At 51.9% G+C, this 15,843-nt stretch overlaps 2 protein-coding genes across 2 annotated transcripts in view; both read left to right on the top strand.

Annotated features, from left to right (window-relative positions):
- The window catches only part of DLL3 (delta like canonical Notch ligand 3), a 9,917-nt gene extending 1,938 nt beyond the window's left edge, over positions 1 to 7,979 (top strand). The window contains exons 4-9 of the mRNA XM_007958481.1: positions 2,100 to 2,342; positions 3,320 to 3,537; positions 5,264 to 5,486; positions 5,770 to 6,361; positions 7,460 to 7,544; positions 7,974 to 7,979. Of these exons, the coding sequence (XP_007956672.1) occupies positions 2,100 to 2,342; positions 3,320 to 3,537; positions 5,264 to 5,486; positions 5,770 to 6,361; positions 7,460 to 7,544; positions 7,974 to 7,979 (1,367 nt within the window). The remainder of the gene's footprint in view (positions 1 to 2,099; positions 2,343 to 3,319; positions 3,538 to 5,263; positions 5,487 to 5,769; positions 6,362 to 7,459; positions 7,545 to 7,973) is intronic.
- A 1,440-nt stretch (positions 7,980 to 9,419) lies between these two features.
- SELENOV (selenoprotein V) lies at positions 9,420 to 13,497 on the top strand. Its single transcript, XM_007958480.1, has 6 exons — positions 9,420 to 9,424; positions 10,258 to 11,160; positions 12,759 to 12,783; positions 12,908 to 12,961; positions 13,248 to 13,322; positions 13,420 to 13,497. Exons 1-6 carry the CDS (start codon positions 9,420 to 9,422, stop codon positions 13,495 to 13,497), a joined length of 1,140 nt encoding a protein of 379 aa, XP_007956671.2.
- Positions 13,498 to 15,843: the final 2,346 nt, after the last annotated feature.

Genomic DNA, 15,843 nt, shown 5'->3' with positions numbered 1-15,843 from the left:
TGGTGCAGTTCCACTCTGTCCTCTAGGGGCGCTGTGAGTCAAGAATCAACTCCACAGTAGTGGGTTTGGTTTTGGGTTGACTTCTGTAAAGATTACAGCCTTAGAAACCATATGGGGCAGTTCTACTCTGTCCTTTAGGGGCAGTATGAGTCAGAATAGACCCCATGGCTTTGGATTTTTTATGATGCTATGTGATTTTGGGGAGGCACCAAACCAAACAAAACAAACTCACTGCCATCGAGTTGATTCTGACTCATAGCGACCCCCTTGGGGTTTCCGAGGCAGTAAATCTTTATGGAAGTAGATTGCCCAGTCTTCCTTCCATGGTGGGGGGCGGCTGGTGGGTTTGGACCGCTAACCTTCTGGTCAGCAGTCAGATTCCTTAGGCACTATGCCACCTGAGCACAGGCCTGGACAATGTTTCTTTCTGCGATACCTGAGGTTAGTAATGAGTCAGAAAAAATTCCACAGCACCTAACAGTTGGTGCTAGGAGAGGCCCAGCAGTGGAGCTTCTGTCTGCATTGAGATATAGAAAGCCCCTGCAGCCCAGAGTTGGGGTGTGTCTCGGTTGTCTAGCGCCGCTATCACAGAAATACCACCAGAGGGTGGCTGTAACAAACAGAAATGTCTCTTTTTGAAATTTAGGAGGCTAGAAGTCTGCATCCAGAGAGCTGGCTCTAGGGGAAGGCTTTCTCTTCCTGACCCTCTGGAGGAAGGTCCTTGTCTCTTTGAGCGTCTGGTCAATTTTCATGTGGCTTTCATTCAGTCATTCAATCTCTTTTATATCTCAAAAGAGACGGATTCAGGATACAGCCTACACTAACACTAATCCTGCCTCGTTAACATAACAAATACAACCTATTCCCAAATAGGATTATAACCACAGGCATAGATAGACATTAGGATTTACAACACATATATTTTGGGGACACAATTTAACCCATGATAAGGAGCTCTGGTGGCACAGGTGCTTAAGGCATTTGACTGCTAACCAGAAGGTTGGTGGTTCAAACCTACCAGCCACTCTGAGGAAGGAAGACTGGGTAATCTACTTCCATAAAGATTTACTGCCTCAGAAACCCAATGGGTGTTGTTATGAGTCAGAATCAACTTGATGGCAGTGAGTCTGGCTTTTTTTTTTTTTTTTTTAAGGATGTTAACAGCTCTGCTGTGAGGAAACTTCCTCTTCCATTACCCCAAGGTCTCAGGGTGCGATATGAGTAATGTATGGCTTAGTAATTGAGATCCCTGTCACTGTTTCGATATAGGGAGATCCTGAGACTTGCTTTATCCCTAGGCCATAAAGAGATATCAAATGCCCCAAGGTTCTATGGGGGTAATTTATGGCCTAGCAATTACTTTAATATAAAAGGCTTTTGGGGCAAAATATGGGGTCATTACTCTTTTTATACGAGTTCCTGAAGCACCCAACTACTAGCTGAAAAGTTGGTGGTTTGAACCACCCAAGAGGCACCTCAGAAGACTAGCAATCAGCCTCTGAGGAGCGGGAAGCCGGGAAACGCTGTGGGTGTAGTGCTCTGCGCATGCGGGTCCTAGTCGCAATCCACCCTATGGCAACTAACCAACCACCACCACCACCATGCTTTTTATGGGAGAACTAGTGCCATAGTGGTCATGGGGAGCTAGTTGGGATTCCTATCGAAATTCCCAGGGGGTTTATAGCCTTGCTAACTGGGAGCTCTGGTGGCCTAGTGCCTAAGGCATTTGACTGCTAACCAGAAGGCTGGCGGTTCAAACCCACCAGCCACTCCTCAGAAGGAAGGTTGGGTAATCTACTTCCGTAGTGATACAGCCTCGGAAACCCCAGGAGGGGTCGCTGTGTGTTGAATCCAACACGATGACAGTGAGGTTTTTTTTTTTTTTTCTGAAGTGGGAAACTGCTATCCCCAAGGCTGGATAAAGGTTGTTTCGGTCTGCCATAGGTCGCTATGAGTAGGAATGGACTGGAAGTTTGGATTGTGGTTAATGGGGGCCGGAAGAGTGAAAGGAAGCGTGGTCAGTCGCTGTCTGGGGCGAGACCTAAGTCCTAAGGCAGTCCAGTCAGGCCCCTCCCAAAGTCTCTCCCTTATCCTTGCAGGACCAGGCTGGAGCTTGCTGTCGCGCGTGGCTGGACGGTGGCGCTTGGCGGCCGGGGGCCCGTGGGCCCGGGACGTGCAGCGCGCAGGTGGCTGGGAACTGCGTTTCTCGTACCGCGCGCGCTGCGAGCCGCCGGCCGTCGGGGCCTCGTGCACGCGCCTCTGCCGTTCGCGCACTGCCCCCTCGCGGTGCGGCCCGGAACAGCGTCCCTGCGACCCTGTGGAGGACGAGTGCGCGGCACCGCGTGAGTTCTCCCTTCAACCCCACCCCGTCCGACTAGGGACCCTGGGCCCTCCTAAGTTACCGCCATACGCTCGCCCCAGTCCCACGTCAACCCCGCTACCCTCTCTAGGAAACTGGGGCTCCCAGGATCTTCCCCAGGTATTCCACACACGCCTCTCCAAGGAAGTGGGGACTGACTCCCTGTGATCCCGGTCCATGTACCCAGTTCCCTCCCCAGCTCTACTCATTTTCCTCAGCCTCTTCTCACTATCCAGCCTCCAGCTACCACCTTCGGGGAAACTGAGGACCTCAGATCTTTTGCTAGCTCTGCCTGGATACCCAGGCCCCTTGCCAGCCTCAAGTAGGAACCCCACACCCATTTCCCATACCCACACCCCTTGGAGATGTGAGGAGGCCTACAGCTCTCCTAATTCCAGGGCCTTCCTCCCTCCACCTAGCAGTTTAGAAATTTCTCAAACTTCTGAAGGGATCCTCTCTCCTCCCTGCCTGCTATGCAGGACAGATCCTCTTAATTTTTAAAGCCAGGGAACCCCAAACTTACCCTGAATCCTCCCCAAATTTCAGAGCCCCACTGATGCCCCTAAGAACCGCCCCACACACATGGTTAATCCAGACCCTAAGGGCCAAGGGCCCTCCCTAATCATGAATCTTCTTCCCTCACTCCCCTCTCTCCAGGCCCAGATCTGGAGCCCACTCCCGATCCTCCTCCTAAGAGCACAAACTCAGGAGCCCGATGGCCTGGGTTCAAATGCTTGCTCCTCCCTTCCTAGTTGGGTGAATCACCTCATAGCTCTGGGCCTCAGTTTCCCCATCTGTAATCCGGGGCTCACAATACCATCTAGTGCAGAGGGTTGTCACAAGGATGAAAGAAGGTGGTACGTGGAAAGGGCTCAGAAACCTCTCCAATTTCCGTCCTCTTGAGCCTGGACTTCCCTGACATTCACCTTCTTCTTCCCTCTGCCTCCCTGTCCCCCTTAGTGACCTGCCGACCAGGCTGCAGCCCAGAGCATGGCTTCTGCCAGCAGCCTGGTGAATGTCAATGCCTGGAGGGATGGGCTGGGCCTCTCTGCAGCGTCCCAGTCTCCGCTAGCAGCTGTCTCGGCCCCAGGGGCCCATCCTCCGCTACCACCGGATGCTTCGCACCCGGACCTGGGCCCTGTGATGGAAACCCATGTGCCAATGGGGGCAGCTGTAGTGTCAGTATCACCCCACCCCACCCCACCCCACCTCAGCGGGATTCCTACTTCACCCCGGGAATTTCCACCTCCCTCTCTCTGGGGCTCCCTGTGACACCAGCTAGGGTGGAGAGCTAGGGTTAGCAGTCAGGGAAGGCTTCCTGGAGGTGTCTGGTTCGCATCTGGGGTCTTGAAGTTGGATTAGGTAATGGGGATGGGACTGGGGAACGCAGACCCAGCAGGCAGTATCTAAAGGTGTGGAGGTGGGATGATAAGAGTAACTTAGGGGCCAACGTAGGGAAGGGATGGTGGGGTGAGGTGGGATTGGGATCTGGGATCTGGGGGAGGGGTGGGACAGGAGAGGAGCCTTTCTGGAGGAGATGGGCACAAGGCTGGAGTGTCTTCTTTTTAAAATTTTTTTTATTGTGATTTGGGTGAAAGTTTACAGAGCAAACTCATTTTCCATACATCAGTTCATACACATTTTGTTTCATGACATGGACTGCAACTCCCACAATGTGCATCTCTCTTCCCATTCCCCCCTTTAGTTACCTTTTCCCTGTGTCCTTCTTTCCTGTGCATCCTGCCCCCTGAGCTATGTCCCCGTAAAAATACTCCCCTTCTGTTCTCCCACGATTGATCGCTCCAAGGAGTGTTATCTATCTGATGTAAATGTGCACCCCATATGCCTGTTGATTGTTTGGCTGGAAGCCACAGGAGTGGATTCAATTCCAGACCTGAAGGGCAGCTAGGGGCCACAGTCTCAGGGGTTTCACCAGGCTCTATCAGACCAGCAACGTGGTCTTTTTTTTTTTTTTATGATTTTGAGTTTTGTTCCATATTGTTCTCCCATTCTAACCCTGATCTCCTAGACCGATCCTTTTCTGAGTGGTTGACAGTGGCAGCCGGGCACCATCTAGTTCTTCTGGTCTTGTGGTCATGTAGGCTGAGGTTCACATGGTCCACTAGTCCCCTGGACTAATTGTTTCCATGCATTTTGGTTTTCTTCATTCTTCTTTACTCTGGATGAGGAGAGACACATCGTTGCATCTAAATGGCTGCTTGCACGCTTTTAAGACCTCAGTGGCTACTCTCCAAAGTAGGATGTGGAAAAACGTTTTGTATAGTATGTTATGCCAATTGAGCTCGATGTCCCCTGTGACCATGGTCCTCTGTCTACAGATCCAACAACTTGCACCTTCAGGGTGGTTGGCTGTGGCTAAGAAGTTATCATAACTTTAGGACTAGAGCTTCTGAAGTAAGATTTGGCTGAGGGGCATACCAAGTCAAAGGGTGGACTGAGTGAGTGGCATGGGGTGAGCAAAAGTGTGGAGGTGACAATGAGCCTGGTGTGTACTGAGATAAGGGAGAGTCCAGTGTAGGCCACCTGGAGACTGCCACTATGGGACAGTAAGACACATTCAGGGTTCACGTTGTGCGGGCTGGGGAGGAGAGATTTTAGAGAAGGTGGAATCCAGAGGGGCAGACCCGGTGGCCAGCATGTGTTAGGCAAGGTGGAGAGGTGGGAACTGGACGCCTGAGGCCTCTTCCCTGTGGGGTTATGAGGGTAGAAACAGAAACATGGAGAGGAGCGAGGGGCTGCCTGGGGGGTGGGGTGGCAAGCCCCTGCACGCTGAGGGGTGAGACTGGAGACAGAGCCGACCGCAGTGGTCAAGGCTCCGAGGAGTGGGGTGGGATTCTGCTCTGAGGGGACCACCTGCCCCAAAGACTTCTTGCTCCTGCCCAGGAAACACCAGGCTCCTTTGAGTGCGCCTGCCCTCGTGGGTTCTATGGGCTGCGGTGTGAGGTGAGCGGGGTGACATGCGCAGATGGACCCTGCTTCAACGGCGGCTTGTGTGTAGGGGGTGCAGACCCCGATTCTGCCTACGTCTGCCACTGCCCGCCCGGCTTCCAGGGCTCCAACTGTGAGAAGAGGGTAGACCGGTGCAGCCTGCAGCCATGCCGGAATGGTGAGGAGGGGAGGCCAGAACGCTGAGGGAGGGGTAGGGGAAGGTAGGGTCCCTGCAGGGCCCAGGGGGCAAGAGGACCACACGTAGTTGTGGAACTACACCTATCTATGTATGGTTAATGCTGAGACTAAAAAGAGACACAGAGCGAGTCAGGTAAGGTTGAGCTAACCAGAATACAAAAGGAAGCAGGCTGGCTTTGCAGGCAAATTCCTAGAGGCTAGAGAAAGGTGCGTGACAGGCCTGCTATCCACGGCTGCACCCCTTGACACTGCCTTCCTCACAGGCGGGCTTTGCCTGGACCTAGGCTATGCTTTGCGTTGTCGCTGCCGCGCAGGCTTCGCGGGTCCACGCTGCGAACACGACCTGGACGACTGCGCGGGACGCGCCTGCGCTAACGGCGGCACGTGCCTGGAGGGCGGCGGCGCGCGCCGCTGCTCCTGCGCGCTCGGCTTTGGCGGCCGCGACTGCCGCGAGCGCGCCGACCCATGCGCCTCGCGTCCCTGCGCCCACGGCGGCCGCTGCTACGCCCACTTCTCCGGCCTCGTCTGCGCTTGCGCGCCCGGCTACATGGGCGCGCGGTGCGAGTTCGCGGTTCGTCCCGAAGGCGCGGACGACCGTGTAGGAGCATTACCGGTGGCCCAGTCGAACCCGAGGCAGGGAGACGCGCAGCGCTTCCTTTTGCCGCCGGCTTTGGGATTGCTGGTGGCTGCGGGCTTGGCCGGCGCTGCGCTTTTGCTGGTTCACTTGCGACGCCGTGGCACTGGCCGGGATACTGGGACTCGCCTGTTGGCGGGGACCCCGGAACCACCGATCCACGCACTCCCCGATGAGCTCAACAATTTGCGGACGCTAGAGGATTCCGGGGATGGTTCCAGGTGAGCAGCTGGGGCACAGACGTACACCTTGTTCCCATTGGTAGCTTGCATCAGTCCCGTTAGGGTAATTGGCCCGATTAATTGATGGACCTTTCTGATTGGTTCATTCCGCGCTCTGGCGCTTTTTTTAAAAAAATTTAATTTAATTTAATTTATTGTGATTTGGGTGAAGATTTACAGAACGAATTCACTTTCCATACAGCAGTTCACATACACTTGGTCTCATGTCATTGACCACAGTTTACAATGCAACAGCTCCCCCCCCCACTTCCTCCCCATAGTCACCTCTTCCCAGTGACCATCCCTCCATACTCTCCTGCGCCCTGAGCTATCTCCCTGTGCATAAGCAGCCCTTTCTTCTCCCATGATTGTTCTCTCCAGGGCGTGTGTCTACTTGAGGTAAATGTTTAACTCACATGCCTGTGCATTGTTTGGCTGGAAACCACAGGTGTAGGTTCAATTCCAGACCTGAAGGGCAGCTAGGGGCCATAGTCTCAGTGGTTCCACCAGGCTCTATTGGACCAGCAAATCCTGGTCCCCACCTTCTTTTTTTTTTTTCCCTCCAAATGATTTTGAGTTTTGTCCCACATTGTTCTCCCTCTCTATCCAGGATTTCCTATATCCCTTCCAAGTGGATGACAGTGGTAGCCGGGCACCATCTAGTTCTTCTGGTCTCATAGTTGTATAGGTTGCAGATCGGATGGTGTACCAGTCGCTAGGACTGATTGTTTCCATTAATTTTGGTTTTCTTCTTTCTTCTTTGCTCCTGACGAGGAGAGACCCATCGTTGCATCTAGATGGCAGCTTGCTAGCTTTTAAGATCCCAGTTGCTACTCGCCAAAGTAGGAGGTGGAACAATGTTTTGTATAGTATGTTATGCCAATTGAGCTTGATGTCCCCTGCGACTATGGTCCCAAGCCCTCAGGTTCAACTACTCGGTCCCTCTGGGTAGCTGGCTGTGACCAAACAGTGACCACAATCTTGCCTCTGGCGCTTTTTTGATTGGTTCATTCCCCAGTTTCCCCGTTGGCTTCAGATTCCCATCCATGGGAAAAAGATCTGAGAATTAAGGGTTTGCATCTTTCCTTCCTTCCGTAGCCTGCCTACTAATTGGAGTCGTCCTGAAGATGGAGATTCTCGAGCAATTTATGTCATATCTGCTCCTTCGATCTATGCCCCGGAGGTAGGTGGTTGTCCCTGTCCATCTCCTCTACACAACACTGGACACACCCAGGTAGTCCCTCTTTTATCTCTAAGCTCACTTTTCTCTGTGTGTAAGGTGGGAAGGTTCTTAAGCTCACTTTCCAGTTCTGATGATGTAAGTCTATCTTACATCCCTCTTGCTGTAATTTTGAGCTGTTGGCCAGTTTTTCTTTGGAAAACCTAGGGCTTCAAGAGGTTACAGTGGGCTTCCTCACCCAGAACCCCTTCTTTTAACACTCACTGGGGAGAGGAGGTTGGGCAATCTACTTCCATAGTGATACTGCCTCAGAAACCCAAGGAGGGGTCGCTATGAGTTAGATCTGACTCGACGGCAGTGGGTTTTTTTGCGGGGAGGGAGAATAGATCCAAAGCAGCCTTTTCTAATACCGCCCACTCGTTTTGTTTCTAGGCCTGACCTGGCCCTTTGCCGTCATCACCTGTTGACAGAGCCTGGGTATTTTTGTATTTACTTGGTGGTGCCCAATCTCTGCCCGAGACACTAAGGAGTTCAAGCTGGAAAGGGTAGCTGGGAGACCTTACCGTTGGAATTTGTACATAGTGGTTATTTATATCCTATTATTTTCCTTTCTCTCTCTGTCCAGAGACATCTATAAAGGCCCTTATTTTGATCAACTTCAACTCTCCAGTCTGATTGCCTTGTATCTGGTCTTGGGGCCAAGGACAGAGATTTTGTGTCCTTGGAAGAATCCTAAGGAGCTCTGATGCTGTCCTGGTTAAGGCATTTGGCTGCTAACCAAAAGGCCGGTGTTTTGCACCCACCAGCCGCTCAGTGGAAGAAAAACGAGGCAGTCTGCTTCCATAACGTTTTACAGCCTTGGAGACCCAATTGGGGTAGCCATGAGTCAGAATCGACTCTATGGCAGTGAGTTTGGTTGGTTTCAGAAGAATCATGGATAGGACTGTAACTGTTGCAGGGGAGCGAAACAAACTGCTTGCCAGATAAAAAGGAAAAAGTAGGTGTAGCTTGAGACGGGGCTGGATCCTCTGACTCAGAGTCATTCTTCAGTTGGCTGTTTCCCATGGGATGATTTCAAACATAGGCAGGCTCCCATTGGCCCTGGCTTGTCACATGGCCATGTCTCATCCCATCACTAGGTCTCTTGATGGACTAGGCTTGGCCATGTGCCCACTATGTATCAGGATGCAGTAGTGTAGTGAGGGAGATTCTCCCATCTGTACTCCCACAACATTGAGTTTTTTTTTACCTTGGGTGGTGCAAATAAATGCTTAACGTACTCAACTGCTAACTAAAAGGTTGGCGGTTCAGTTCATCCAGTGGGACTTCAGAGAAAAGACAAGGTGCTCTAGATCTACTTCTGTAAGATTATAGTAGTTGAAAGTGCTGTGGTGCACATGGGATCCCCATGAATCAGAATGGACTCTATGACAACTATTTTTTTCCTTAAACATATATATGTGTTTAAATAATAATAATAAAAACCCCATAGACTCGCTATGAGTCAGAATCAACTTGATGGCAGTGGTTTTTATGTTCAAATAAAAAGATTGTGTGTGTGTGTGTGTGTGTGTGTATACATGCGTGCATGACTAGTTAACCCTTCGGTCTCATTGCCTCAGGATGGAGTCCAGGCGCCCCCTGGTGGTTAAGGAGGCCCTGCTTCTCATTCATGTCTGTTGTCCCCTGTGTTCACTGTCCCGCTCCAGCTCTTTGGGTCCAGTCAGTGTTTTTCCTCTGCTTTCAGCTCTCAGTTAACATCTATTCCTTGATTCTTTCGTTCACTCCACAAGTATTTATTAAGCTCCTACTGTGTGCCAAGCCTTGTGGGAGCTGGGGAATGCAACAGTGAATGAGACAGACAGATCCTCACTCTTGATGAGGTCAGTTTGATCCACCTTTGAGCCCATCCTAATGGTAGACACATCGGCCACCAAGTTGAAGGATTCCACCTCCGGGCCTATCCCAGTGCCCATGAGGGTGGTGATGGGCTAGAACTCTGGATCTGATAGCTTGAGTTTCAATCCCAGCTCTTCTGCTTACTACTGTGGTAAGTGTATAGCACTTAACCCACTACCGTGAAGTCTGTTCCGCCTCACAGCGCCCCTAGAGGGCAGAGTAGAACTGCCCAATAGGGTGTCCGAGGCTGTGAATCTATGGAAGCTGGTAGTCTCTGCTTCAGCTTTCTTTGAGAAGCTGGTGGGTTTGAACCAGCAACCTTTGGGTTAGCAGCCAGATGCCACGACACCACCAGAGCTCCTGCACTTAGCACTGTGTATAAATGTTGATTCTGTTGCTGTTATTATTTTCCAGATCACTCAGTTGATCCCTTTTCTAGACCCTTTCTAATTTGTCACAGACTTGGGTCTAGCATCTCCTCTGGTCTCCAGTCCTTGACCCCTTCCCAGCCCACCCTGACTCTGCCATTGTCACTGGTGATGGGTATGTCTCACCAGGGAGCCTGGTGAGGGCAGTCAGACTCATTTCCTACCATAGCTGCAGTTAAGGGGTTAGGCAAGCTCTAGGGGTCCGGCGAGATGCGACTTATAGCGACCCCTCCTTGGGTTTCCGAGGTGGTATCACTGTGTAAGGAGATTGCCCAATCTTCTTTCCGAGGAGTGGCTGGTGGGTTTGAACCGCCAGCCTTCTGGATAGGGGTCAAGTGCCTTAGGCACTGCGCCACCAGAACGCCTGTAGACGGCCGGCCTGGTCTCAGAGCCTTCACTCCGAGTGAACGCGGTGTAACAGTGCCCCCTGTGGTCACGTTCCATTTCCGAACCCTGGTGCGAGTGTGCGCTCTGCGCTCGCGGAACCGGGGCGGGGCAGGGCGGGAATCCCACCCAGCGCTCCCCGGGCCCCGCTCGCCCCCAATGAACAACCAGGCGCGGGCCCCAGCCCCTTCCCCAGTCGGGACCCCGACTCCAGTCCGGTCCCCGGCTCGGGGCCGGACCTCGATCCCAGTCCGGTCCCCAAACCTGGTCCGGGCCCCGACTCCAGTCCGGCCCCCGAACTCAGTCCAGGTCTCGCCTTCGATCCGGGTGGCGACTCCAGCCCGGACCCCGACTCCGGCCCAGACCCCAACCCCGGCCCAGATCCCAACCCTGGTTCGGACTCCGACCCCGGTTCGGACCCCGATCCGGGTTCGGACCCCAACCCCGGTCCAGACTCCAACCCCAGTCCAGGCCCCGACTCCAGTCCAGGCTGCAACCCTAGCCACGCCCTGGATCCCCGCCGAACTCCCTGCACCGGAATCCTTCCCGACCCCGGCCCTGCTATTGGAGTCACTCCCGGAACCGGCTCCGGAGCCCACTTTGTCACCTGAGAAGGATCCTCCGAAGTCGTCGTCGACTCTGGCGCCCGGCCTATCCGGGCACATCCAGTGTTCCCTCCCAGCGCACACGCCATCGGCCACGGAGATTCTGGGGTCCACTCTCCAGCCCCTCCTGAAGGTCGACTCCTCCTCCGCCACCAAGCTGATGGATTCCGCCGCCGGGCTTGCCCCACCGCCTGTCTTGGGCACGGCGCTGTCAGCCATTTTACCGGTTTCTAGCAACACAAGCCCCTCCACCAGCGAGACTTTGCCAGTGGACAACAGAGTCATTATTCGAGTGGTTTACTGGTGAGAGGCTGTCCCCCCCACACCTGCTTTCCTTCCCTTGGTGAACCGGCTGCATGGAGTAGGTGCTGGCTGGCGCTCTGGGGATGTGGACGTCAGCGTTGGGATAGGGTGAGGGGAGGGTCCCACTGCCCAGCTTGGAAACTTGGCTTTCCCTCTCATTCTCTGTGGAGGCCAGCGATGTGGGTTCAAAACCCTGCCTGCCCCAGCAGTGCAAGTCCTGGTTCTCAGCTTCATTTGTTCACTTTAATTGATGATTGTGATTGAGTCTTTCAGTGAGGCTTGTGTTGAATGGGTGGACCTCATTTTCCCTCGGGAGGGGAGGTGCCACAGACACAAAGGGAGGAGGGGTGTGAATGGAGATGAGTGCCCTGCAGGAGGACTGGGGGTCAGGGGTGGCCTTTCTGAGTGATGAGAAAAACCCAACCCAACCCACTGCCACCGAGTCTATCCCAACCTGCATTCCTCTGAGTCCGTTCCGACCCCCACTGGGTTTCCAAGGAGATAGATCCCTTCCATAGAGTGGCTGGTGGGTTTGAACTGCCAACGTTCTGGTTAGCAGTCAAATGCCTTAGGCACTGCGCCACCGGAGCTCCTGCTGAGTGAGGAGCTGGAGCAAGGTGATCAAAGCAGCAGGGAGTCCCGAGCAGGAGGCCGAATGCTGTTCTCCATTGCTGCCAAGACTGAGCTCCGGGTTGTGCAACAGCAGTAGCACTACCCTTCCTTGGCCTCCCTGAGACCCAGGGCAGAATTCAGCCAGGGGAGGGGCTCTGTCTCCCCCTCCCATCAGCCCCCTGCTCCAGAAGGCTCTCCGCACGCCCCTCTCTTCCTGTCTGAGGCTTTCTCTCTTCTCTCTCTGCTCAGCCCCCCTCCCCCATGCTCTGTCTCTCTCCGTGTGTGTGTGTGTGTGTGTGTGTGTGTGTGTGTGTGTGTGTGTCTTTTCTCCTTGTCCCATCTCTGCCTCCTGATCTTCCCCTCTTTTCCTCTGTCCATTTCCTCCTTTCTTTCTATCTCGTTCTCTGTCTTCATGAATTAACTCATTTGACAACTGCGCATTAAGCACCTGCCGTGTGCCAGACACCGGGGACACAGCTACAAACAAGACAGAGCTCCTTGTCCTTGTTTGTGGGGCTGACATTCTGTTGTGGAGGACAGGCAATAAACAACTCAGACAACAAGTAGTGAATTACCTGGTATATACGCAGGTGATCAGTGCTATGGACAAAAGGCATCTTGGGAGGTTACAGTTTTAGCTAGGGTGCTCAGGAAAGGCCTCATTGAGCAAAGGAGGGGAGAGAAGGAGCCATGGAGGTATACCCTGGGGAAAGAACATTCAGCAGAAGGAACAGCCAGTGTAGTGGCCTTGAGGCAGGGAGTGCCCGGAGTGTTGGAAGCAGAGCTAGGAGGTCCCCAGGGCTGAGCCAGGTGAAGAGTGGGAGGAGGTGAGGGCGGGGAGGTGATGGAACAGACCTTGCAGGGCCTCAGGGACCACAGGACGACTAAGATTTTCTCCTGAGATGGAGCCACAGGAAGGCCCTGACTTGTGTCTCGTGTCTTCCCTTCCCTTTTCTCTCCCACCTTCCCTTGCCCTCTGCCTCCAGTGGCCTCTGAAGCTACGGGCTTCGGGTGAGTAGTTTTCACTTTGGACTTGGGGGGAAGGGGAGCGTGGGGAATGAAGCCTGGGAGGAGTTCTTGTTCCCTTCTCCTGTGAGTCCACGACCTATGACTCCATCTCCTCATCTCTCCACAGTACCTTCTACTGAAGAAGAGTCTGGAGCAGCAATTTCCAGATCGTCTGCTCTTTGTAAGTGTGCTGGTGCCCTGGGGGTACGGGGTGCTCAGGGCTTGGAGACCCCCCAAAACAAACAAACAGAAAAAACAGACTCACTGTCATCAAGTTGATTTTGACTCATAGCGACCTCCATTGGGTTTCCAAGGCTGTAAATCTTTATGGTAGTAGATCACCCTATCTTCCTTCTAGGGAGCAGTTAGTGGGTTTGAACCACTGACCTTCTGGTTAACAGCCGAATGCTGGGAACAAGGTCTCAGGAGCTCTCAGCCTCCCTCAGCTCCTAACCTTCCATTCCCAGGAGGAGAACATTTCTGCCCAGGCTACGGGGGAGTTTGAAGTGTTTGTGGACGAGAAACTGGTCCATTCGAAGAAGGTGATTCTGAGTAAGGGTCCTGGACAGGGAAGAAGGTGGGGCTGGGTCTCTGGAGGGATGGGGGAGACAAGTTTGTCCTCTTCCCCTCTGTGCCCAGAAAGGTGATGGTTTTGTGGATGACACTAAACTACAGAAAATTGTGAACAGTATCCATGAGGCAATCAAGATACGGTAGCAGGCAACTGGCCATCCGGAGGTGAGGTGAGGGCTTGTGGGGCCATGGATGGGAGGGATGGAGGCTAAGATGGGGGCGGGGTGGGAAAAGGGGGGCAGGACACTGTCTTGAAGTCAAGACAAGAAACCTAGTTTCAATCCTAACTCAGCTAGTCCTCACTGTTATAACCAGGGACAAGTCACTTATACCCTTTTCTGAGAGTCAGTTTCCTGGTCTATGAAATGGGGCTGTTGAGATGATTCAGTAAGACTCATGTAAGGTAATAAATGAACAGTGCTTAGAACAGAGTCGCTTAATAAGGTAATAGATAGTACAAGGCACACGCAGTGGGATGTTGACTATCATTTTTTTTCTCTCAAAAGATCTTTTTTTTTTAAAGAAATACCAGCATTCTTTCTTTCTTTCTTTAATTTTTATTGTGATTTAGATGAAAGTATACAGAGCAAATTCATTTTCCATACAGCAGTTCATACACATTTTGTTTCATGACATTGACTGCAATCCCCACAGTGTAACAGCTCTCTTCCCACTTCCTCCCTGTGGTTACCTCTTCCCTGTGCCCTTCTTTCCTCTGCATTCCTGCGCCCTGAGCTGTCTCCTGGTGCAAACACTGCTCTTTTCTTCTCCCATGATTGACTGTTCTAAGGAGTGTACCTACCGGGTATAAATGTTCACCCCGTATGCCTTCCTGGCTGGAAGCAATAGGAATGGCTGCGGTTCCAGACCTGAAGGATAACAGGAGGCCATAGCCTCAGTGGTTCCATCAGGCTCGATCAGACCAGCAAACCTGGTCTTTTTTTTTTATGATTTTGAGTTTTGTTCCACATTGTTCTCCCACTCTATCCAGGATCTCCTGCATTGGTTCCTTTCCAGTGGTTGACAGTAGTAGTCAGACACCATCTAGTTCTTCTGGTCTCATGGTCATATAGGCTGAGGATCACATGGTCTACCAGTCCCTTGGACCAATTGTTTCCATGCATCTTTGCTTTTCTTCATTGGTCTTTGCTCTGGGTGAGGGGAGACCCAACGTTACATCAGCCTGGTCTTTTTTTTTTTTTAATGATTTTTAGTTTTTTTCCATGTTTTTCTCCTACTCTCCCACTCTCCAATTTTGATCCCGTTCTGAGTGGTTGCCATTGGTAGCTGGGCACCATCTAGTTCTTCTGGTCTCAGGGTCTATCTGTTGAAGTTTTCATGGTCCATTAGTTCTTTGGACTGTTTCCTTTCAGTCAGCTTTTCAGTTAGCAGCTGAGCGCTTAACTGTTGTGACACTAGGGCTCCTTGTCAACAAGTACTGGGCACTTGCTGTCTAACAGGCCCTGTACAGACTTTATTTGAACCAGCATCCTTTTACAAGCTGGGTCATACAGCTAGTGAATAAAAGCAAATCTTCTGTTTGAGGCTTTTTGACACCGTGCTAGGTTCCATCTTCTTTGTGTGTGTGTGTGTGTGTGTGTGTAGTTTTAGTGAAAGTTTCCAGAGCACATAAGTTTTCCATTCAACGATATATACACATTTTGTATCATTGCGTGAGCTGCCGTTGCCTCAATGTAACAACGCTCATCCCGCTTCCTCCCTGAGTTCCCTGTTTCCATTGGTCCTTCTTTCTTGCCCCTTTCCGCCTTCTGAGCTTTGTTTTTGGACAGATGCTGCCCTTTTGGTCTCATTTGGTTAATTGTTCTGAGGAGTGCCTTCTCATAAGGGCTATTACTCACTCTATAGGCCTGCCTACTATCACTTGGCAGTTGTTTGAACAGCACAAGGGGATACTGCATGGTTTACAATCAGGAGTGGCGTGCGTCAGGGTTGTATCTGTTCACCATACTTATTCAGTCTGTATGCTGAGCGAATAGTCCAAGAAGCTGGACTATATGAACAAGAATGAGGCATCAGGATTGGAGGAAGATTCACTAACAACCTGTGATATGCAGACGACACAGCCTTGCTCGCTGAAAGTGAAGATGACTTGAGGCACTTACTGTGAAGATCAATGACTGCAGTCTTCAGTAGAGATTACACATTAGCATAAACAAAACAAAAATCCTTATAACTGGACCAACAAGCAACATCATGATAAATGGAAGAAAGATTAAAATTATCAGGGATTTCACTTTAATTGGATCCACAATCAACACCTACGGAAGCATCAGTCAAGAAATCAGATAACGTATTGTACTTGGCAAATCTGCTGCAAAAGACCTCTTTAATGCGTTAAAGAGCAAAGATTTCGCTTTGAAGATTAAGGTGTGCCTGACTCAAGCCATGGTATTTTCAGTAGCCTAATATGTATGTGGGGAGCTCTGGTAGCATAGTGGCTAAGACACTTGCCTGCTAACCAGACGGCTG

Source organism: Orycteropus afer, unplaced genomic scaffold, assembly GCF_000298275.1.
Source record: "Orycteropus afer afer isolate SDZICR_OR568_19922 unplaced genomic scaffold, OryAfe1.0 scaffold00989, whole genome shotgun sequence".
Lineage (NCBI taxonomy): Eukaryota > Metazoa > Chordata > Mammalia > Tubulidentata > Orycteropodidae > Orycteropus > Orycteropus afer.
The sequence above is the reverse complement of the archived record's forward strand: the minus strand, read 5'-3'. Positions and strand labels throughout refer to the sequence as shown.